This window comes from Micropterus salmoides, unplaced genomic scaffold (assembly GCF_014851395.1).
Source record: "Micropterus salmoides isolate LMB-PRFRI ecotype aquatic unplaced genomic scaffold, ASM1485139v1 Ms_hic_scaffold_13, whole genome shotgun sequence".
Taxonomy (NCBI): Eukaryota; Metazoa; Chordata; class Actinopteri; order Centrarchiformes; family Centrarchidae; genus Micropterus; species Micropterus salmoides.
The window spans coordinates 21494375-21517779 of NW_024040374.1; the positions used below are offsets into that span (position 1 = coordinate 21494375).

At 44.1% G+C, this 23405-nt stretch overlaps 1 protein-coding gene across 3 annotated transcripts; it reads left to right on the top strand.

Moving 5' to 3' along the window:
- The first annotated feature begins 998 nt into the window (after positions 1-998).
- Positions 999-23405, top strand: zbtb7a (zinc finger and BTB domain containing 7a). 3 transcript variants are annotated; one of them, XM_038716179.1, is made up of 6 exons: positions 2160-3354; positions 3599-3667; positions 5427-5539; positions 10732-11295; positions 12290-13176; positions 15175-23405. In XM_038716179.1, exons 3-6 carry the CDS (start codon positions 5537-5539, stop codon positions 15608-15610), a joined length of 1890 nt encoding a protein of 629 aa, XP_038572107.1. In that variant the 5' UTR covers positions 2160-3354; positions 3599-3667; positions 5427-5536; the 3' UTR covers positions 15611-23405. The 3 variants fall into 3 exon arrangements, with proteins under 3 accessions (XP_038572109.1, XP_038572108.1, XP_038572107.1); XM_038716180.1 differs by lacking the exons at positions 2160-3354; positions 3599-3667 and adding an exon at positions 1014-1128; XM_038716181.1 differs by lacking the exons at positions 2160-3354; positions 3599-3667; positions 5427-5539 and adding an exon at positions 999-1128.

Below are 23405 nucleotides of genomic sequence, written 5' to 3' on the forward strand. Positions count from 1 at the left end.
CTGCTGAATAGTGCCCTCTAGGCAGAGGGTGTGTCACTACCTCTCCCTGCCAAATAGCCCCTTCATTCCCAACGCATGGTTATCTGTGCGGCGTCAAGGCAGTGTCAAGCCCTGCTGCATTGTGGAGTACGGCTCCTGTGAGACTGGAGCCAAAAGGCAACTGTTTACAGGCCGCAACATTATGAAAAGTACATCTTGTGTCTGCATGAAATGTATGACTTTAAAGTGCTTTTAGAGGTGCGTTGATATGGATTATGGTGCAACAGAATCATCAAATACATCTTGTGCTCCATCCCACTCCATGGCATAATGGCTGGCTTGCACTCACTGAGGGGGTGTGCGGGTGGGCGGTTGGAAGTGGCGCAACATCGAGCGCAATAGCTGTAAATTTACACATGGGAACTTGCCATTCCCCTCAGTGGATAAGACTCTTTTCGACTTAGTAATGTCTACTCTGATGCCTCACCTGTTGGAGCCTGGCAGGTATTATGTACAGAGACTGGGCCAAGCCAGAAAGTGTATCCAGGGGGTTGCTGGCAGCCCCTACTGTATGTGCTGGAATTTGCCAAGGCTTGCTTTTGGGGTGGGACACCATGACCTCAGGCAATAGGATGGGTGGGTGCGACTCACACAGAAAAGGAAAAGAGTAGTGAGAGATGAGGCGAGTGAGAATTGACAAGAGTTAAAACTCATTTACCCTCATATCAAGTATTTGAGTGTCCATAGAGTGAATGGTGGCTGGCATTCACTGTAAAGCCACAGAGTGGGAAGGCGTGGGTTAATGATTTGTGTCATCTCTGATTGAGTCTATGACTTTGACAACTGTCCACTTTGGAGCGCAAAGACATTTCTACTTTACTTTTGCTTTCGCAGAGGGAGGAGGGAGAGGAGACCGAGGGGGATTGCTGTTTCTTTAAGAGAGAGGGAGAGAGAGTGAGTGCGAGTGAGAGAGAGAGAGAGAGAAAGGGAGGGACCTCTTTGCCCTCCAGAAACCAGGAAGGGAATTGAGTTGATCTGCTGCTGCTTGGTTAGCGCATACGGGGCTTTAAGCTGCACAACAGTGAGAGGGAGAGGAGGAGAGGAGAGGGCTGAGCTAACCCACAACAAGCTTCACCACGGCCATCGCAGGTGAGCTAAAGGCACCCTGCCATCCCCTCGCTGTATGCCCTGGGCCTGTCGACCAGAGGGGAGCAGGGCAGAGGAGGAGAAGAGAGAGGGAGGAATGAGGGAGGGGGACAGAAAGGAGAGCAGGGTGGGGGGGTTGGCCGGAGAGGAGAGGTGGGTCGCAGCAGTAGTCCCTAGTCAAGGTTCCTCTTTTTTTAATCCTCCTAAAGTACTTCCTCTGTACTGCTGTTTACCTCTGGGGAATCTTGAGATAAAGTTTATAGGATGTGTTCAAGGCATTAACTTTTCAGGCAGGTGGAAGCACTTAGACAAGGAGGAGGAGGGGGATGGGGGCTCTCTCTCGAGAGAGGGTGCGGGGGGGTGTACTGAACGAGGGGAAGGAGGAACCAAAAATAATTACATTGGACAAGGTATAAGCAATAGCAACAACTTTTTGGGATAGTGGCAATTGAAATGCTCAGTGCGGGGCAAGTTGTGTGCGTTGTGCGCAGAGCATGTTATAGCGGCATTAGGCTGTTTGGAAGGGGAATAAGTCATAATTTAGGTCAGGAGTTTTAAGTGTGTCTGAAATGTCACTGGAGTGTGAGCCAATGAAACAATCCACCTCTGATGTTTGGTTTCTGCTCTGACAGTTGAGGCTGAAATGATTTTATTTTTTCATACGACGCTCGGCCCTGTTTGATGGCTGGTCTGTACTTTAATACCTGGCAGCCTGCTAGCAACATACTGTAGTGTATAATTCAGCCCTGAGTGCTTACGTTAGAGCAGGCTTGGAGATAGTGGGGGGTGGTGAGGGCAGAGAGCGCTGGGACTCGTAGTCCACAGCGGGGGCTGCAAAGCAGGTTGAATGAGGTTTCAGAACTCTACATCCCAGAGTGCCTTGCCCTTGGCCATCCAGGAAAGGGAACAGCCGCTAGCCTATCCTGACAAGGAGGTGTGGTGAGTGAGCAGCTGTCAAGCCAATAAGAGCAGGGGATGCAGAGCTGAGTTGTGGGCTGAAAACAGAAGGGGGGTGGGGGGGGGGGGGGGGGGGGGGGGTGGTGTCTGTTTGTGTGGGATCAGGCAAGGGCTTGCCTGTATGACTAGGGCCACTCGCAAGTTTCCTGTCTGGTAAAGCTCTAGCCCTGCCCAGAGACGGAGGCAGCAGAGCTGGCCGGCAGGCAGGGGAGGCAGATAGGGCCCGGGAAACATTTTCTGCCTATTTGGTAAGCACTCCAAAGACATCCACATACACACTCACACTGTGTCTTTAGACTGTGACTGAGCGGAGAAGAGAGGCGAGCAGAGGAAATAAATACCATAGCGTGTTGTGTGTGAAGTAGAGTGAGAGGGATGGGGCTTGATAGAGTTCAGAGTTCTTGACCCACTTGCGGATAAAGAAGTGGATGACAAATAGGTCAGGACTGAGTGCAAGGTGCTGCACAGAACACTGCTCTGAGAAATAGTTATTGTCATAAAGTTTTTATTCACATCAGGCCAACTTTTTAACTATGGGCATGCAAGTTCATCAAGGCATAATATTCTTTTTAATGTTCCAATGTTTCATCCACTGCTGTGATTAAATGGCACTGCCGCTATTATTAATAGAGTGAAAAGATGAAGTCCGTTGCGCATCCTGTACTACTGCTTCTTCAGGGGCGTTATAGTAATTCCACAAAAAACACTGCATCAAATGTTTGCTAGACTGTGGCAGAGCAACCATGTTGATAGCTGACATTCACATTCAAGTGCAGGTGGGGTGTTGAGTAATCGTTTATTTGAGAAACCTAAGTGACATCTTCTTGCTGAAGGGGAGAATATGTGGCAAGTCTTGTGATGACTGTAACAATTTCTCAGTCCGATTAAATATTAAAGTAAAACTTAAGCTCTGTTAACTTTATGGCCCCTTTTTTCTCAGCTACTCACACCATGGTCAATCTCATGGCATCTTGGCATGGTATTTTACTACCAGTTCACTCATCCCCCTTCCTCACTAGCATCTTGTTAAAAACAGATTCTAATCTCGCCTGTCATGTCCTGCTTGCTTGTGGCTCGTGGTTTAAAGACTTCACAAGAACTCTGACTGCCTTGCTCGATAACCAGATGCATATTTTTTGGCTTTGCATACTTGTTGAACCCGTTTTCTAAACGTGTGGGCACGGAGAGGGTACGAGAAGAGCACAGTACATGAAGACGCCCAAATGCTGGGAAAGTGTTTGGAATGCCTCTACGAAAGCGGCTGCAAACAAGGTTGATGACATTTTTTATTCAGTTCAATGTCACAGAATATATTTGTTACAGTAAATATTGTCCTGACGCTACCCTCTATGCAACTTCCTAGGTACCACTATGGAAAAACAGTACAGTTAGTTCAAGTAAATTCCAGCAAGAGGTTAAACTAGGACGCCATATGTGTTTGTGTGTGTGTGTGTGTGTGTGTGTGTGTGTGTGTGTGTGCTTGTGCATGCGTGTGCATCTGTGTTACCAACAATAGACTCCAGGGGAATTGCAGGGGACTTCAGTGGCTGTGGGCAGGTCCAAGACACCACCCATCAATTTGGCGGTGAGGCTGAATACAGTTTGATATTCCTGTATGTTTGTGCCTACACCACTATAGCCTGAAACTAGCAGGTTCAGACAGACTGAGAAGACAGGTTGCGTGATGTCGCCGTGGCAGTTTGAGGCTTTATTTTAGAGTGAAATGTTGGCTGTATACAACGCAGTACATGTAACAGTCATTATGTTTTGTTCAAAGTTTTGTTTATGTGGTCAAATTATGTATTGTGGCCCAAATGGTGGAATTAAAACCCGAGCTTTTGTGTACCAAACGGCACCATTTCTGTGCTGCTATTCTATTTCTATATATTTATTTGTATAAGTTAAAACTTTTTTCTTTTCTCTTTAACAGTTTTAATACTTTTAATCATAATCTTCATGGGTGAATGCAGCTTCACTTCCCCCTAATGTTTGGTTCCCCTGGTCAGCTGCTCAGTATACCACAGCTTCCAGCCTAGCTAGGCAGATAGACAGACCCCTCTCTGTTGTTTTTCTGTTGTTGTGCTGAAGTCTAGGAGGAGTAAAGGGGCTTCTTCTGTTCTCTTCTGGGGCATTTATTATGGAGAAGCCAACACAACCTGATCAAATTAGAGCGGGAGAGGAAGAGGCTGGCGCTTTTTTTTAAGGGGAAGTTAAAGCTAGACTTGAATTTTCACACTTCTGTAGTTTAAATGATGTCTTTTAATAATATATAAATTGGAGGTTTTTATGTGATAGTCGTATGAATTAGTTGAAGGCTGTAGGCTTTTGTCAACAATGTTATTTATTGTGATAGTGATATTAAATACTGTAGTACAGAGATGTACCAGTACAGATGTACCAGAACCTCCTTTTAATTAATCAGAAAGGCCAACTGATCAAGAAGGGGATAAGTGACCAGTCTGACACTGTCTGCATGTTGATTTAGTAAATTAGTTTGGGATGAAACAGGAGAGAAAATGGGTGGGTTGCCTCAAAGGACAGCGAGACACAGGAGGCTGGGTAGGTCTGCACTGCTTTGCCTCCTCAGCAGTGCAAAGGGGAAGTGGGTGATGTGGTTGGTTCTGTGCAGTGCAGAGTCTTAGACAGAGATAGAGCAATGATGAGATGAGAGCGACAGATGAGAGGAAGAGAGGGAGAGGGTCAGACAGTAGGGACAGAGAGAGCAAGCAAGCAGAGAGCTGGTCATCTGATAACAGAGCGGGTTCTGTTACAAGCCTGCCACAGACTCACAGGAAGTCCTCTTTCCCTGTTGGGCTGCGCACGCACAACGTGGTGCAGCCAGGGCATGACGGGCCCGCAGACTGACCAACCGGTCAGCTTGAGTTCTGCTGGGAGATGCTGTGTTGGGGTGTAGTGCTGCCTCTGAAGCCATGTGCTAGATTTTGTTACACTTCCTGGTTGGCAGCATGGTAGTGACAGAGCATGTTACTCAAGCTAAAAGGAACTCAGACTGTGGATGTGGTTTTATTACACTGCAGCTTGTGAAAGGCTACTGTCCCAAGACATGTGTTTTAGGACTCATGACTTCACAATAAAATATTCAGTGAAAGACGATATTTTGACTGGCATGAGTAGTGTTGTAGTTTTTTTAGTTAGTGTTGTTACACTGTCTTAACAAACTAACATTATGAAATGAATTAATTAATTTGATAATGGCGCTACACTGTTGTGTTTCTCAGTATGGAGTGTTTGCCAAGACTACTTCTTTAGTTGTTTGTATGTTGTCTAAATTCTATACTTTTGTGTTGTTTTCTTTCCCCGACATTTCTGTTTTTATTTGGTAGGCAAGATTGAGAAAGACAGGAAAGGCAAGGGAGAGAGAGAGAGAGAGATGGAGCGAAGGGCCCGGGCCGGATTCGAACCCGGGCCGCTGCCATAAGGACTCAGCTTTGATATGGTATGTGCTCTACCAGGTGAGCGAACGCAGCACCCCAATGCTATACTTTGTAGTGGAGTGGCACTGAACCGCATTTTTTTATTATAATGTTCCTAATATTTTTGTCTGCTTCATTTACATATGGAGAAGAAAAAAGATTTAAAAAGAGTAGTTGTAATTCACAGCTGCCGTACTGGATTTAATTGTTGACTGTCTGACTGATACAAACAAGCAAGAAAACAAAATACAGACAAATTTAGAATAGTATGAGAGCTAGTTAGCAGCTATAGATTTCACCTTTCCGGTTCCTTTATTATCTGGCATCACAAAACATAGATCTTTATAATGACATCATAAAACCCCCTGCTAGCTCCCTCACATTAAACTTTACCCAGCTTGTGGGTGGTTACCTTTCCTGCTACTGAGGCAGGTTACACCAGGTAACTGAATGAGTTTATCATTGACATCTGAGCCGGATTCCTAGGCCATACGCTGAGGAGTTATGAGTGAGCTTGTGTGTTTTAACGCCCTGCCTCGCCCACTACCTTTTCACTTGCTTTGTGTCTGTGTTTTGGCAGCACTTCCTGGTTAGTTTCGAGTAAAAGCGGCCAGGCCTAGACCAGCACTCGCAACTTCAGTTTTATCAGTCACTTGCCATCTTCCTGCTTTGCTCCCAATATGACCAATCAGGTTTCCTTCCACTACTGGCAGCAGTGAGTCACTTGGCTGTGGTGCTTGCTCAAAATCCACTCTTCCTAGGAACTACCACCCCCTCCCCATTCCGATTATCTTGCATTATCTTGGTCTGACCTTGAACCTCCTTGACCTGAGTGAAGTGATTCTCTTGCAACAGGGCAGGCTAGGCAGATTTTTCTGTCATAGAGACCAGTTGAGATAGTCAGAGACAATTGAAGGAAAAAGAGTGTGTAAAGAAAGGGCCAGGGAAGCATAGACAACAGCAAAGAGCCAAACAAATTCTTTGACTTGTTGTTTAATATTCAGATTTTTAAAATCGTTTTCAGTATTGGCTTTGCCTCTGTATTTCTATTGCACCTAAATCTTAATACATGCACTGGTGGTGGTTTAACTATATGAATTATTCTGATAGCAAGTGAGCTATTGAATGCATAAAGTCTTCACCTGAGTAATGGGAGTAACCCAATAGAATTGTTCTCTTGTAAAAGCAATAGGCTAATAACACTTCACAAAGTGTTTGGTATAAAATTAACAACTGCTCTGTATTTCAGTACTAAAAGGTGGCCCATCTGAGGTCCATTAACATTTATGGTTTAAGGGATCAATGATTCAGTTATGTTTTCTCTGATTGCTCCCACTTAAACTTGGGTTGCCCAGTAGTTTTGAATTGTGCATTAAGTGAATCACTTTTTACATTCTAAATATTAAGAAACTAGTAACTGAAATTTTTGAATTAAAGGAGACCAAAGGGAGGATATTTTCTAAAAAAAAATCAAACTAAAAGGTTTTCTAAAGGGGAAAAATTAAGTGCAGTATACTCACTGTAATAACTGATGTTACTGTTTTGATAGTCTGATAGTAATTATCTTTAATTTATCCTTTTCTCAAGTTCAGGAAAACCTTAAAACATTGTTGTGTACTGCTCTTAAAGTGCCAGCAAGCTTTTTATTTTCTTGTCTATCTAAGAAACATCTGAGGTTGCACAGGGTTAACAGTTTGTTCCTTTTGTATTTAGGAATGACTGGTATGTGTCAGCCAAAGACAGAGATACTTTGAGGGTGGAAATTCTGCAGTCCTTCCATAGGTTATGCATACCAGGCACAATAAAATCAATTTTACTAACTATAATCACAGCGTGATGTCAAAATGTTTGTCAGTGAATGACACGGAAATTGGGTGTGACTGCCTTAGCTTAGATATTAAGAAAACACAGCATAGTCTGAAGTAACAGCACACAGTCTGCTTTACAGGAGACAGTTGTTGGTTGTTAAGTCTCTAATTCTTTACTCTTCTTTTTGTTGTTGCATAATTTGATATATATCCTTGTTGTGTGTAGATGTATGGGAAGGGGTAGAAGCAGGTTACGGATGAGATGGATGTGACGAGGGCGGGGATGGGATGGGTGGGTCCTGTGTTTTGCGGCAGTTTGACTTGCAAAGCAGGCCTGGGTGCTCACAGACTGGGCATTTGAGAGAAGTTCCCTTCCCTGGAAGTGGAACGGACAGTTGCTGCGCTGCTTTGTGCTAGGCTGCGGGCCTTGTCACCCACAGGCATGAATTAGTGATAAGGAATGTTTCAAGCCATGAGGAGGTGTCAGGATCAGGTTTGTTGCACTGTGTTTCCTCTTTCTTTGTGCTCTTTACAGGTTATTCGGGGACTGTTGCTTCTGCATGCAGAGTAGTCCCTCCATGCTTCTTGGCCACTGAATTATAGTTTGTGCGTGTATGTGTGTGTTTTATCTGCTCTCAGCTCAGCGTCTTTACCCCACAAAGCCGTGACCCAGGGTCAGCTGTGTATGTATGGGGGATAACACGCTATGAATGCTTGCAGCACAGCCTGGTCTAGTGCAGGTGCTGTGTGTCTGTGTTAGAGAAAAGCAGGTTGGCTGGGTTCTGACTGGGCTCACAAGAGATCCGTTTCCACCTGTGAAGGACGTGACCGGTAGCCATGTGGTTGCCCTTTCTCTTTCTTCCATCTCCATCTCACTCTCTCGCTCTCCCTTCCTCTCTCCCTCCTCTGCTATCAGCATATTCAGATGAGGAGTTGGATAACAACATTTGCTCATGACTTGTCTGACAGCCTGTTTTCATCAGAGGTTTGTAAAAGACGTTGGCAGTGTTTGCAGAGGCTTTGTGGTCTGTTGCCTGTCAAAACAGATGTATAGTATGGACCACGACAGTGTGGCCCTGTGAGACATTTTACCATTAATCAAACAACAACGTACTCTAAAATATGACCTGTGTTAATTGAATGTACAATATATTTATTTAAATTGTGTTTTTATCATGTTTTTATGAAAAGACTTTTTAGAGGACAATGATAACTTGGAACAAATGTCTGCTATCTTCTCCTACCTGCCTCTCCAGAGGTCTTACCTAACTCTGACCTGTGGGCAGAGCTGACATGTTGCCCAAACTCAAGGCTTGGAAACAGATAGGCGTTGCTTTTAACGGGGGAGAACATAACTCAACAGAGGAGAAACCAGGAGAGGTGAACGCAGGTGAGCAGGTAGGAAAGGGGAGAGGCAGCCAGGTTAGGCAGGTTTGGTAGTGGGGTGTAGCATAAGAACATACCAGGATGGCTGATCTGAAGGAATGTCATTTGAATGCCTCGCTCTTGTAGAGAGCAATACACTCAGTACATCCTCCAACACCCCACCCCCCCTCCGGCCTCACCCCCTGCTGGGTCTCCCTGGCAGATGGAGAAAGGGGGAGGAGGGTGACAGGGGGTGGTTGCCCTATATGTGTGTTTATATACGTGTGTTTTGTGCGTTATTGACGTCTCTGTGATGTTACAGTATTTGGTTGTGTGTGTGTGTGTGTGTGTGTGTGTGTGTTAATAGATCGAGGATGGCTTGTTCTGCTGAAACCCCCCTCCCACTGCGCAGGCTTCAGTCGATCATTTTAATCTCCCCCCACACGTGAGCGAGGGGACAGCCTTTCCTGAAACTTGGCACACAGTACAGGGTGGGGTAACCAGCTCCAGTTTGGACCGGATTGACAACCTCCCTTTTTAATACTGTTCCCTCGCAGCTTGTTACGTGTCCTCTTCCTCCTCCTGTGGAGTTTTTCCACAGGGTCTGCTCTGGCAGTCCCCCCCCCCCCTCTCTCTTTTCCTCCACCTCCCTCGCTCTCCTCCCCAGCACTCGGCTGACAGAGTGCACAAGCTGCACAGCCCAGCTCCCAGCATGCACTCTGATCCCCAACTGCCCTCTGCCTATCTGTCCTCCACGATCTCTTGCTTGGTTTCTTGCTCCAGTGCATACACACACACCTGTCGATGTAGGTGTGTGTACAAGGAAACAGGCACCTAGCCACCTCCACACGCATAAACATCTTCAATTAGTCATTCCTCTCATGGTGCTTTAGCATGCAAAAACTGTTGCTGTACTATACTTGCTGTATGTTTTTGTAGTAAATGTGTAAATACACCTGTAGTTCCAGTATGTTCACTTTAAAATTGGTGGTGTTACTGCATGGCTTCTTTCTAGTTACTTTGGACACTATGTCAAGGCTCTTCTTGAGTCCAGTGAAAAGGAATACAGTATTTTGAATTGGCTGTTTTTGCTACTATATTTTTTCGCGCTCCTCATGTGAGCTACTCCTTACAAAAAAAGATTATTTACAGCATTCAATATATGCGGCAAATGCAAAGCTTTTCACTGTTAAGTTCAGTTTCGGGCACTCACAGAGCCCAAAATGACTTTAACTGTAATCGTTTGTGGGTGAGAAACACATGGTAAAGGATTTTGATGGGGATTGCTTCGGTACAGTATAAAAACACACATTCACATGAAATTATCAATGTGTTGGAGTGAAAAATCAGTAGAGAAGTTTTTGCAATGCCAAGATATTAATGAATAAAGATTATTTGTTAGAGTGAATCATTTCAGATTTTATTTAGAGAAGTGTCAAGTCAGTGCACAGTTTACTTGTTTAAATTGTTTACTTATGAAGGATAAGCATACTGTATAGAGGGGGGAAAAAAACACTTCACCAATTTTAAATGGGTCATATTAGTTTGCAGGCCAATTATCAGTATTCATCAACCACCTATGTACTGTATACTGCTGTTTCAACTTTTTTTTTTTTTTTTTTTTTTTTGACATATTAAGTAATTTTGTTTGTAATTTAAGTCCTTTTTAAAATAGAAAGCTCATAATGCTGATTACCAAACCTGTTTTATAGCTGATAACAATGGTAGTTGGCATGTAACCTGATAAGACCCAACTTTGCCTGTATGTGTATATTTTGCCTACCCTCTGTATGTTAAGAACTGTGCACTAATCCTTTGTACTTAAGATTTAAAATTTCAACTTTGTCCTCCATGAACATTTTGTGTGTGCTGGGTTGTATTCTAAAGCATTATGCTGTATATTTCGGACTGTAGTGAATCAATGAATCAATATTCCTCCCTCCTTCTTCATCCACATAAAGAATGTCATGAACTGATCTATAATTTTCCTCTTCATCCTGCCCCTCCGTCCCTTCCCTTTTATCTAACTCTTCTCCCCTCAGACAGGCAGACGGACAGACGGCAGGACGGATACACGGGTGGGGGCTGTGCTAGGCGGCTCGGCGGCAGGCTGGTGGAAGATGTCGTCAGGAGCCGGTGGGAGGGGTGGAAGGCGGCTCAGGGGAACAGCAACCAGCGGCGGTGGAGGAGGGAGAGGAGGGGCAGGAGAGGCAGAGGAAGGGCCTGTGGGGATCCCTTTCCCTGAGCACAGCGCGGACATCCTCGGCAGCCTAAACAAGCAGCGGCTCAGCGGCCTCCTGTGTGACGTGCTCCTGGTTACCCAGGACCGGGAGTTCCCAGCTCACCGCTCCGTCCTGGCGTCCTGCAGCTCCTACTTCCACAAGCTCTTCACTTCAGGGGCCGCTGCTGACCAACAGAACATCTACAACATCGACTTTGTGGAGGCGGAGGCTCTGGGAGCGTTGCTGGACTTTGCCTACACAGCCACCTTGACAGTCAGTCACAGCAGTGTGGCTGACATCCTTGCCGCTGCACGTCTCCTGGAAATCCCACCTGTCCAGGATGTCTGTACACACCTGCTGGATACCAAAGTGCTCTCCCCGCCGGTACAAGACCATTATAAAACTAGAAGTGACGTGTGCTTAGGTTGGATTTAAGCTTTGAGATAGGATTTGATCTGCTCTGCCTTTAAATGAGTTAGTGACACCATAAGCAAGCCATTGTGTTGAATGAATTTAGAGCGAAGCACAGACCATCTGAGATACAGAACAGTTCATGCTGAATAGATCTGTCATTCAAAATATAGTTCTCCTGGTTTAGCCACTTAGGGAATGATGAGTCTGGTCATCATACCATCCCCTTCAGTAATAGTCAGCATAGTCAAGCTTACATCATGGCCTTTATCAGTCTCTCTCACTATGCCAAACACACACCCACAGCCTTAGGGTTAGTTCAACACTTACTCATTCAGAGCCAATAGTGTGTGTGTGTGTGTGTAAGGACGGCATGCTCTTATGCAGACTACAGACACAGCATATCGCAGCTACACTTCAACACGATCAAGTGTAGCTGTGATATGCTGTGTCTGAATACATAATGCTCTACATTCTACATCATGTGATAATCACAGCTTCGCTTTACTGTGATCATCGCATCATGCACCTGTAACATTGCTGAACTTTGGCAACACTTTTCTCTCACAACCCATAAAGACTTCAACATTGACACTTTTTAAGAATGCTGAATATACCAAAACATATATTGGGCTCTGTGTTGCTTTATTGCTGTTCAAACCCCATACCAGTTGCCAATTATTTTTTATTTCCTGTTTGCACATGCATGTGCTCACGGGCATACTGAGCCCCTTGGTGCGCATCCAGGATACCCACATAGTGATCTGCCCATGCTGATAGGCCTCGCAGTTAGGTTTATTTGTCAGCCTTCACTTTACCTGATGCGCTTTTATAGAATGAGATTTATTTAGAAATATATTTTAGTTTTTCTACTTTGCTCCTGTATGTCTTTCACTTTCCCTTTTCTTTTTTTTTGGTGCAAACTTTCTCCTTCACTCACTCTTTGTTCCCTGTCATGTTTCACTAGGCGGGCAGTGAGCAGAGAGATGAAGATGAGGAGGGTAAGGGCAGAGGAGGCAGGGAGCCGGGGAACCGGGTGCGGGCCCAGGAGTACCTGGAGTACTTCCAGAGAGGGGCGCACTGGAGCAGCAGCTGCAGCACGCCAGAGCTCAGGGACCTGCCCACACACCTGCACTTTAACCACGGTAATGGGGGGGCCCCCAGCAATGGGACTCCAGCTGTCCCTGGTGAGTACTACTCCCCCCTGGCCATCGCCTTGGCCCAGGCCCCCTCACAGGAACCAGAGGATGAGGATGAGGATGAAGAAGAAGATGAGGACGCGGAGGCGGTGCAGGGAAACGGCGCAGGCCTGGGGTCATCTTACTACCCTCCATCCCAAAATGGGCACTTCTACCTTCCCCCTGAGTCTAGGCTTGGGCAGGAGGTGGAGGATGGAGGTAGGGAGGTGATGGCAAGGGAGAGGGGTTCTGCCAGTGCTCTCCTGCAGCAGATGATGGACTCCATCGAGAAGCAGAAGGAGCGTGCAACAACCGGGGAGGAACAGGGAGATGGGGATGACCCAGACATGGAATTTTACTTGAATTATTTTAACAGCTCACAGCATGAGGATACAACTTCTGCTGCTGTGACACAGGGAGTGCCGCCACTCTGGTTATCACGGGGCAGAACGGGCCAAGAGAGAGTTGGAGTAGGAGGAGGAGAGAGGGGGGTTGGAGAGAGAGGCAACGGGGGTGGAGGAGGTGGAGGAGAGAGGAAGATGCGCTCTAAGGCCTTCCAGAAATGCCCCATATGCTCCAAGGTCATTCAAGGAGCAGGCAAGCTACCCCGCCACATCCGAACACACACAGGAGAGAAACCCTATGAATGCGCCATCTGCAAAGTGCGCTTTACCAGGTAAGCCCAATTAATGAAGTGACTTCCCCATGTCACATGTACTAATAGTCTTGGCTCTGTAGACAAACCGCCAAGCAGTGGGAAACACAACAAAGCCGAGAGCAGGAGCATTAGGACTAACCAACTTAGCTTTGCATTAAAGAGGCAGCGCAGTTTGTGAGTCTAAATGTTTACCTTGATCATGGACTGACTATTCCTAACCACTTTTTTTCATCGTCACATTGTAGCCAAATGCTAATCAAAATGGCATGTAGAATATTCCTGCTCAGAGAGAGGGGGTCAGATGGTTATAAAGGTCTGTTTTATTGTGACAGCCTTCATAGCAAAGTCCTGGAATTTTAACATAGGGGTCCTATAAAAGAAGGCTGTACCATGGTAGCGTTATCTAGCGGAAGGCTGCGATAAAGTGCTGTATTCTGATACGGGGGGGATTACAGGCCCTGGATGGTGCTCTGCGTGCTCCAATGCAGAATTTTGAACTTTTGATCTCTGGTTATGTTGATTATTGCCCACGGCAGAGTAGTTTCACCACCTCCCTCCCCTCTCTCTGTCACTCCTTTACCTCTCTAATGAAATCTGCCATGTGCCACTCAGATAATAGTGGCTAGTCTACAGCAAGGGACTTGAGTGCACATGGTTTCCCCGTATTTAGGAGTCCTGCCTTTTCCTTGAAATCATTCCTTTAATTAATTAATCAGTGGACTTGTGCTGGAAATAGATGCAGTAGGCCAGAAATACTTAGAACCTCTGCTGGCACAGTAGGTAGGGAAGACCAATCTGAATTTGCCTTCTAGCTAAATTTGACCGGCAGTGGGAAGGTGGTATTGTAATCTTAATCCTGTTTGATCAGGGTTAAGAGTGTGCCTCGCACAGTAATAAATCATTCTGTCCTTTAAATAATTCACCTCTGTCAGTGTGCCACTTTGTTCCAAGGCTTTGGCCTGTGTGTATGTGTGTGCACGCATGTTTCTCCTTACCCATGTACAATTTTCTTTGTTAATTTTTATATTTGGGCCACCGTTTGTACAGACCTGAAAGGGTTGCAGTGGGTTTATTTGTTTGCTTGTATGACAGCTAATCCACTTAGAGTGTGTGTGTGTGTGTGTGTGTTTGTGTGTGTTCAAATAAAGATGTCTTAACTAGATGTTTAGAAGCCCTCTGCCCTGGGTGCAGAAGGGTTAGACGATTAAAGAACTCGGGAGCTAGAGAGATAGTAAGGGCTAAGGGGGAGGGAGGGACAAGAGTCAGAGGAAGGCCAAGGCAGCCTGATAAAGTTTAGTGGGCGGTGTATCAACCAAAAGTAAGAAATGTTCCAGGATGCAATGAGATGAGAGAAGACGGAAGAAGTCAAGTCATAGTTTGGTCTTTTTATGACCAGCATGTAAATTATTGTTCAACTCGCACATTATTGGAATGTCTTCCATATGAACTGTTTGATTTACTTATAAATAATGTTTCAGAGACTCATCTATATTTCAGTCATAATCAACAATAATTAGTGGGGGGTAGTATTTATTTTCTATTCACAAAACACATGCACTGGGATATGTCTGTTTTTATGGTGTCCTCAAAGAAAAGTTAACAGAAATCGTAAAAATGCCAACTGACACAGTGAACATTGAGCTTTCTCGTCAGTCCACAGTTGTGCTCTTATGTGCAATTACACAGATAAAGATGTAAAGTTTATGGCTTTTCCTCAGTTGACCCAACTGCCCTCACAGAATAATCCCATTGGAAGAGATCCAAAAGATAGTTGTTTAATAAGAAATAAAACCAGCCAAAGCATATTAACCCGACCACTGTACATGTGAGAATTAATAATGTAGTTTGAGTTAATTGTGTATTTGTACATTCTATCACATTGAAAAGTAACTGAGGCTGAAATGAACACCTGAAGCTGTGCAGTATATTCAAATGGAATACAGTTGATTCTCTTCTGCATCTGAATTTTTTGTCTGTGTGTTCTGATGTGATCTTATTTATTTGTCTCCCTCCCAGGCAGGACAAGCTCAAGGTTCATATGCGGAAGCATACAGGAGAGAAGCCTTACCTGTGTACGCAATGTGGAGCCGCCTTTGCTCACAACTACGACCTGAAGAACCACATGCGCGTACACACCGGCCTGCGCCCCTACCAATGCTCAAGCTGCTTTAAGACTTTTGTGCGCTCGGACCACCTGCACCGCCACCTCAAGAAGGACGGCTGTAACGGCATCCCGTCTCGTCGAGGCCGAAAGCCTCGTGTGCGAGAGCCAGGGCTCCTTGATGCACCCCTGGGCCTGCTGAACCCCATCTCCGACACAGGCCCTGGGCCTCGTACCATGAGGGGACGGCGGCGCTCAGAGGCATCATCAGCGGCTGAGGTGGAGGGGGCTGCTGAAGCCCATGCACACAGTCCTCAGCTGCAGGAGTTGGCAGTGGAGGCAGGGCCCTGAGACTGCAGGGGCGACAAGGACACTGCTGGATACCATAGTCACTCTGCACAGCCTGTGAGACAGGCCAGTGAACAGAGAGGAGAAAAAACATGCAAAGGCAAACTTTAAAAAAAAACAAACAAACAAAACAACTAACTATTCCTCTATAAACCAAATCAGGGTGTCACAAAAAAATCTAATCTTTATATTTCTTTCTCCTTTTACTTTAGGAAATGGAGTAGACATGCAAGCACTTGAGTCGGTTTATGTTTCTGAGCAAAGAACGCTTCAAATCATGCACCCATGACGTCCACTTTCTGGGCCATTTCTTTCTTTATAATATTAGGTGTTTTATACATTGGCATATGCTTAGGCAAATGTATGATAGATACAAAGAAATTCTGAGCAACTATGCAGTTGATTTAGATTTTTATTGGTTTTGTCCTCACAGCCTTCAAGCTCTAAGCAAGGTGTCTATAAAGCACCTTCTGGCTGCTGTACGGGTGAAGCGAGGACAAATCCTCCCAGTGAAAACAACTCTTTTTCTATTCTTTTGCAGGTCTGAAATGTACAGTTACCATAGAAACAACATTGCCACAATATGGCATATGCAAGGAAAACTCACCACAATTTTGATGCAACAGTTTTTCTCTCTAAATGTTCCAGAAAGAATCAGACAAGGGTTTGATTGAAGTGTTACTTTCTCTATAAAATGCATTTTAAGAGTCTATGGTTTGTCTTACTGAAAAACAAATCTGATGTTGAGTCAAATCCACTTTAATGGGGGCTCGTCAGTTGCAGGGCTAGGGAATACGAGGGGTGGAGGGTTTGTGTTTTTAAAGCACTACCATTGTCAATATCTGTTGGCTTGACTACGTTGCCTCTTACCCCTTACAACCCTGCAATTTCAGCATTTCTGTTTTCCCTTTTGATTTTGTCTTAATTTTTTGTTTTTATTTTGGCGTTCCTTTTTGTTGACTGCTTTGGGTACTTGACACTTTATAATTGTATACATGTGTATATACAGCAGGTGGTGATATGACATTGGTCCCCTCTTAATGCTGAGGTGTACTTAACAATCGGGTTTTCCTCTTAGGCTTGATGTCATATTTCTCACAGAGTGAAGCTTGTGGGTGAACGAAACAAACTGTATGAATGTTTGATGGAGAAAGAAACATTGAGTCAGCCATTTGTCCTAAACTTAACACTTGACATGTATAGTTCCTGCCCAAAGGATGAGGGGGTTGAATGAATGAATGTGCTTAACTTTGTGCAGTTTTTTTCGGAATCTGTCCTTGTGTGACAAGGCGCGGGTAGCATTTAACCAATCGCAGGTTAAAGGAATGGCAGGGAGCCCAAGTGAGAGAGTGACAAAGAGTACGAAGAACAGATAGATGAGCACCTTTTTTTTTTTTTTTTCTTTTTTTTTCTCTCTGTTTGCACAGCTTTACTAAAGATATCCAGCAGGGCGAGAGAGAGATGTATATTTAAAGGAAGTGGGGAGGGGATGGAGTGAGAGGAGGTTTATGGATCATGCTTATTCCAATCTTTTTGCCCTAGGGACCACACAACCGTGAGGCAACCTGTATGATGAAGAGAGCAATAAATACCTGTCCAAGTTGGGAGGCCAAATAGGAGCGCAGCTGCAGCTGGTTGATGGGGGAGGGGAATAAGGGAAGGGGAGGGGGATCTCACAATGTCTGTTGCATTCCAAAAAATAATCTCCCCCAGCTCAGCCACGTTTCCAGGCAGGAGGGGATCAAATCAGGCCTTTTCTCCCCCTCTCTCTCCCTCTGTAGTCCTCTAATGCCCCCGAACCAGCCTGGAGGGGATATTATTATATTAGAGCCTGGTGTTACTCTGGGTAGGACGCCTGGTGCTGGCAGTTTAGTGTGCGAGTGTGTTTACATGTACGTGTGTTTGTGTACATGTGTGTGTGCGTGGCAGCCAGGGTCGCTCTGGCCACATCATCACTGTGTGAGTCAGCTGCAGCCTGTTCAAACATGCACCCTGAGCTGCCAGCCCCAATGCACTTTCTCTGCCTCGCTCTCTCTCTCTCACACACACACACACACACACACACACACACACACACACACACACACACACACACACACACACACACACACACACACACACAGGGTCCAGGTATCCTGTAGAGAAGGGGGAAAGCACCAGAGCTGACAAATCTGTTTGAATATTGTCAGTGATTCCATACATCTGGATTTGTTAGTCTTAAAATATTCAAGTTGTGTTATTGTACTCCAAATCCAATGTTATTTTCCAAACTAGCACATTGAGCCTTTCAGTCCAGAACAGAACGATTTGGAGTTTGGAGTGATTTAGAGCCCCCCCCCCCCCCCATATAATTTTTGCAGTAGTGCTGTAGTTCAACTGTCGGTCCATATGCACCTTAATTGGAGAGATGCAGGTTATGAATGCACTTTGTTACTGAGGAGGGCACTTTTGTCAACGAAACGGGTACTCTGAAACAAACCAGATGCAAATGAGATCAGTCCTTTTGTCTGTCCGTGGTGAAGTTTAGCTCCTTCACTGGTTTTGTTCAGGTTTTGACGACAAGCTGCCAAAAAACACCCCAAAAATATACAAGTTCAGATTTCTAAAAAAAGAGACACAGGGTGGGTTCAGATACAAACATGGTGGGTTTTGTGACCTTTAAAAAAATAATCCATGTAACTGATTGCACTTGAAGTTATTTGTTAAAAAGAAATCTAGTGAGTTGTCTTTATGTCTTAATGTAAAGGAAAGTGATAGAAGGAGGAGGCAGACGAAGAGGAAAGGGCACTGTGTGTGTGTGGCGTGCATATTTTTTTTTTTCATGCATGTGCACAAGCATGTTTTGCTGGCTGACAGGCTGGAGGGTCTCAGGACAAGCTTGGATAAACAAACTTCGTGTCTACCCCATCTGTTCACCAGCTACTCTCATAACTACATGTGTTCTCTGAGGAACCACAGTGATAATAGGTCCACGGTACCACAGAAGCAAAAATACCGTATTGTTAAACAACTCATTGGACAATTGCTTGTTTACTTCACGGCTCTCTTGGTGCAGATTTGCATAACTCTTCATTTACCCTTGTTGGTCATTGTCAGGGGTTGGCAAGGTCTTGAGAGTTTTAGTTTCTATTTTTGTCTCTGTTATGATAAAGATGGGGTTTATTAATGCAGAGTTCGACTCCCACAGACAGGCCAATGTAAGCTGGGTATATCTACCTGGTGTGTGATCTTTATATAGTGGTACTTTGTATGAACTGCTTAACTCCATTTTGTCTTTATGTGGCAGAAGTGAGACCTGTGAGCCATCTTAAACACATGTGTCTTTGGACCTTAATATTTCCCCCAAAGTCTTATGTTGATTAACCAAAGCTTTTTGCCCTCAATCTTAGTCTACTGCAGGGTAGAAATGTTGAAAGTGTGTCTATAATTTATCCAGACTGGGCCTCCATGACTTAGCCACATGCAGATGCCCTCCTCTTGAATACATATGCAGAAAAGTGTGTGGAATCATAAAGATATTTACTTGAGTTTGCTTTCTCTCGCTCTTTGTATCCTTGTGAACAATAGAATAAGAGGTTTAAGGATGTATAGTTTTTTTTTTTTTCTCTGTCTACACTCGTTTTTCTTAAAATAACGGGTTGTGCTACAGCTATTTTTTTTTTTTCTAACAATTTTACGTGGCTGTGTGTGTGTGTGTGTGTGTGTGTGTGTATGTATGTATGTGTGCAGGGGGGTCGGGGTCATGGTTTTGGGTTGCTGTGCCAGGAGGGTGGGGTAAATGGGTGCTTGGGTGGGGTTATGGATATAAAGCCTGATAGCACTGGAAATGGTGCTTTAGCTGAGAGAGCAAAGTTTGCACTAATGTTAAATGTCCTTGTCCTGCTTATGGGAGAAGGGCAGGAGACCTGCGAGTTTCCATGAGCACAGAGCAGTGTGGTTAATACTCAGTTGTCTCGTAATGAGTCCATCCAACCCCTCCATAGAAATAATCATATACAGTATATTAAGAAATATACTGACGTCCAACAACAACAAATACCAAAGGAGAAAAAAATGGCTTCCCTTCAAGTCATTGGACATTTTAATCTAATGTTGGATTAATAGAGTTTTATTGAAAAGAGATTCTGGATGTAATTTAGATGGAAACTAGAAATGGTGTGATAACAGCAAATCATATTTGCTATTTATATTAAGAAATATTCCAAATATACAACATTTAGGCACTTAGAAAGTATCAAAGCCTCTCCGAAAACATTTGAAACATTTGCGTTTGTCCTGATCTGATGACTGGGATGTACTTTGTGCAGGTGCCAGAGATATTGGATCCAATTCTTTTTCAATTTCAGAGATGGGATTCTATCAATATTTGTCTCATGTTCAGTCAACTGATAATATAAAATGATGATGAAAAAAATATTGTTACTGTTAAACACTGTTATTTTGATGATTTCAGTTTACTTACTGAAAAGATTGAATTGAAATGTTCTCTAGTTGAAGCAGACTGGGACTTTGTGGCCTTGTCTGAGCAGCACTAAGCTTGTTGTTTTTATGTTTCCAGACAGTCATATTGTGCAGTGTGGGGCTGAGGCTCACTCCTACCAGGTGGACAATGCAAACATCAAGGGCCACAGTGTGCCTTATGTCGAAAGGAACTGGCAAAACTCACATCTTCATTTTAAAAAATGTTTTCATCAACACTTTCAAATTAATCAATCTAAATTTCAGATACTGATTGGCTTGGTACTTGGTACAAGCTTTACTTGAATGAATTTATAATAAAGTCTCTGTACTAGCCACTACTTCAGAGCTGTGTCTCTGTCAGTCTCTATGGATCCACAACTGGTGTGTCCCCGGCCTCAGTCCCAGACGAAGGTTACTCTGACACAGGCTACACTGAGACAGTCTCAGAACACTTGCGAGTGTTTTTCCAAATTGACCTTGATATGTTTTTATTTCCTATGCTGTTATCAAAGATTTTTGGTGGATCTATCTGAGAAGGCCATAAAACAAAGACGACCAACAACTATGATAACAATTGTAACTGTAAATAATCCAGTGAAGCAGGACTGGGTGACTGTTAATATCGAGATTTGTGGCGGCAGACGGGGGACTATTTGCTTTGCTTCGTCATTTTTCTGCACACCTGATATTTTTTGTGTGTGTTTTCCTCTTCATGCACAGCAAGCTGAGCGCAGCATATGCAGTACGGCACTATGCGCAGCGTGGCTCTGGCACTTACACAGACAGCCCTGGGTCCTTCGGAGAGGCAGGCTGCTGTCTGTTGGCTGCTCTCAGCCAAGTGGGGACAGTTTGCACTTGGAGTCTTTCTCAGTCTCTGGGGATACAAAGGTTGGCAGGAGGATTAAATACGGGTGGTAGGGGGAGGCTGGATGTTGTTTTCAGGGATGAGGTTAGAAAGCCCGGGTGATGGACTTATTTGCTGAGCAATGGTTCAGTATTGGTGTACTAAGCTGGTAGGAATTGCATGGCCACAATATGATAAGAATTGTAATACAAAGGAGGTCACCACAGATTTCACATCGGGGAACTGCAACAAGGAGAATGTTGCTTATCTCTTGTCTCTATGTAAGTACTACTCAGGTGGAAAATACACTGCTATGCATTGGGTTTCAGTGTCTACTAAGTTTATGGTATGTCTAATCACCCGCTGAGTTACTTCTGTCTTTGCCTTTCTTGTTCATACCGACATTTAACATAATACTTCCCAGAAAGATTAAAGCAGGAACAGTTCCCTCATTGTAAAGTAGCTGTGACCAGCCTATTTCTCCATCTAATATTGATCCAGTGAATTGTTTGTTGGAGGGAAGGAAGCCACTGGAGATTTGGTCTTATTAGTCAGACTGTAACATTTTTGAAAGGAGATGGGGTTGGAAAAGCATAGGGGAGTGTTGGGGGGTGGGGTTGCGTTCTCTTGCCTTCTTCTCCTATCGCTCTCCCTCTCTTCGGACTCAGTCTACATCTTTGCTGCCGACTGGCCTTTGATCAAAGATCACACACCCTCAGCAGGGGAATCGACAGGAGAGAAATGAGGGAGAGGGGATTGAATGAGGTATGGAGGAAGAGACAGTTTCAGTTTTAAGTCACCAAAACTAATTTTAGGATACATTCCATAACTTCATACTGTGATTCCCACATTGGAGTTTTTGGCAGGTGAAAAAGACGTGAGTTGTAGGCAGCAGGAGCAAACAGTCAACATTTTCCAGTTGGCTTTTTCAGTCAGTCCATCTAGCCTCACCATCCCTCTACTGTGTGACAGACAGACATGTAGACAGACAGTTCAAAAGGCCGCCGGTGTACTGCTATCCAACTGCCTTTTTTCAGCTTCTGCGATTGTAACAAAAGCACTTTGCGAAAGGCCATCCTGAATTTTGTGTGCTTTTTATTTTATGGTTATCACTATTGTTGTTATTTTGTTGTTCCTGTTGATGTTTTTTTTGTTTCCTCAGCACAGATGATTATTTAAATGCAAAAAAAACCCCGATATGATGATTATAAAAAAAAATAAAAATAAAAAACTTGAATATTTGTATTGAAGATGGTTGGTGCTGCCACCTTATCTGGACATAAACAAACACATCTCTGTACTACCAGCGTACCTGTTGTATGCAGCTTATTGCATAGTCACACAAAGGTGGGGACGGGTGGGGATTTGGCGGGGGGGCGTAGGACGGATCTCCCCCTACCTGCTCTCTGCTTACTGTCTCAGATCTTGTTGGGAGAAAGGTCATATGATCTCATTTTGGGAGACTCCTTTTCTTGAAAAAGAAACCTGTATAACCATTGCAAAGCTTTCTGAGAAGGCTGGCTGTGCTGAATGTTAAACATGCAGTGTTGTATCTACTGCAGAATCTTTGTCTGCAATAACGCCCTGTCTGTGTAGTTAAAGGCTGGATCTGGTATCCACATTGCGCTTAAATGATTATAAAAAGACAGATGAAATGGCCAACTGACCATCATGCACTTTTGCAAATCAGTACAGAAAAATGTGTTGGCCTTAACATCTATGTTAAATCAAAATTGTTGCAGTAGAGTGGAAAAGGTAATATTGATCATAATAAACATTCAATAAATCCATAGTTCAGTAAATGGTTTAACTTGGGAGAGAAAGAAATGGGCTACTATTTATAATAGACTGATTTGTAACTGTGATTATGATTTTTTGATGTACATTTAATATGTCCCAATTCTCAAACCTGGACATTATTTGAAAAGTTGCGTGAGGCAGACGATTGTTGCTGCGCTTCTCTCTGTTAAAACTTTCCTCCTTGTTGCACATCTGACCATACCCCACTTTGTGCATCACAACAAATGCATTGCAAAGGCAGAATACCTGCTGTGACATCACTAATTTAATCAAGTGTGTCCAGAAAGTGCAACGTCATCAAACGTTTTAACCCCGAGAGTGCAGCAGCTGTTTCCTTCCCTACGCAATTCAATGTGGACTCCCTTTTTAACGTCCCCTTTTGCTTCACAAAGTTTGTTGGTTTTTTTTGTTTTTTTCTTAGCAGTCTGTCAGTCCATATCTGTTGGAAGCTGCGTGGGTTGGGGGGTTTTAGGTGATTTTTGGAGAATTTGCACTTTTTGGCGATGAAAAGAAATTGTATTGTATATGAGACCACTAAATCCACACAGTCTAAACCATATAATTCCATTTTGTGTCATTGTTTTTGTTCTGTTCTTCATTTTTTTTTTTTTTTAATATATCCAAAAATGTCTGGCATCTGGTTGTCTGGTTTAAAGAATATAAAATCTTTCTATTAAAAACAATGGTTGCAAA

Coding starts and splice junctions, on each gene's coding strand:
- zbtb7a (XM_038716180.1), top strand. Junction 11,296..12,289: donor CCAAAGTGCTCTCCCCGCCG/GTACAAGACCAT, acceptor ATGTTTCACTAG/GCGGGCAGTGAGCAGAGAGA. Junction 13,177..15,174: donor TGCAAAGTGCGCTTTACCAG/GTAAGCCCAATT, acceptor TCTCCCTCCCAG/GCAGGACAAGCTCAAGGTTC.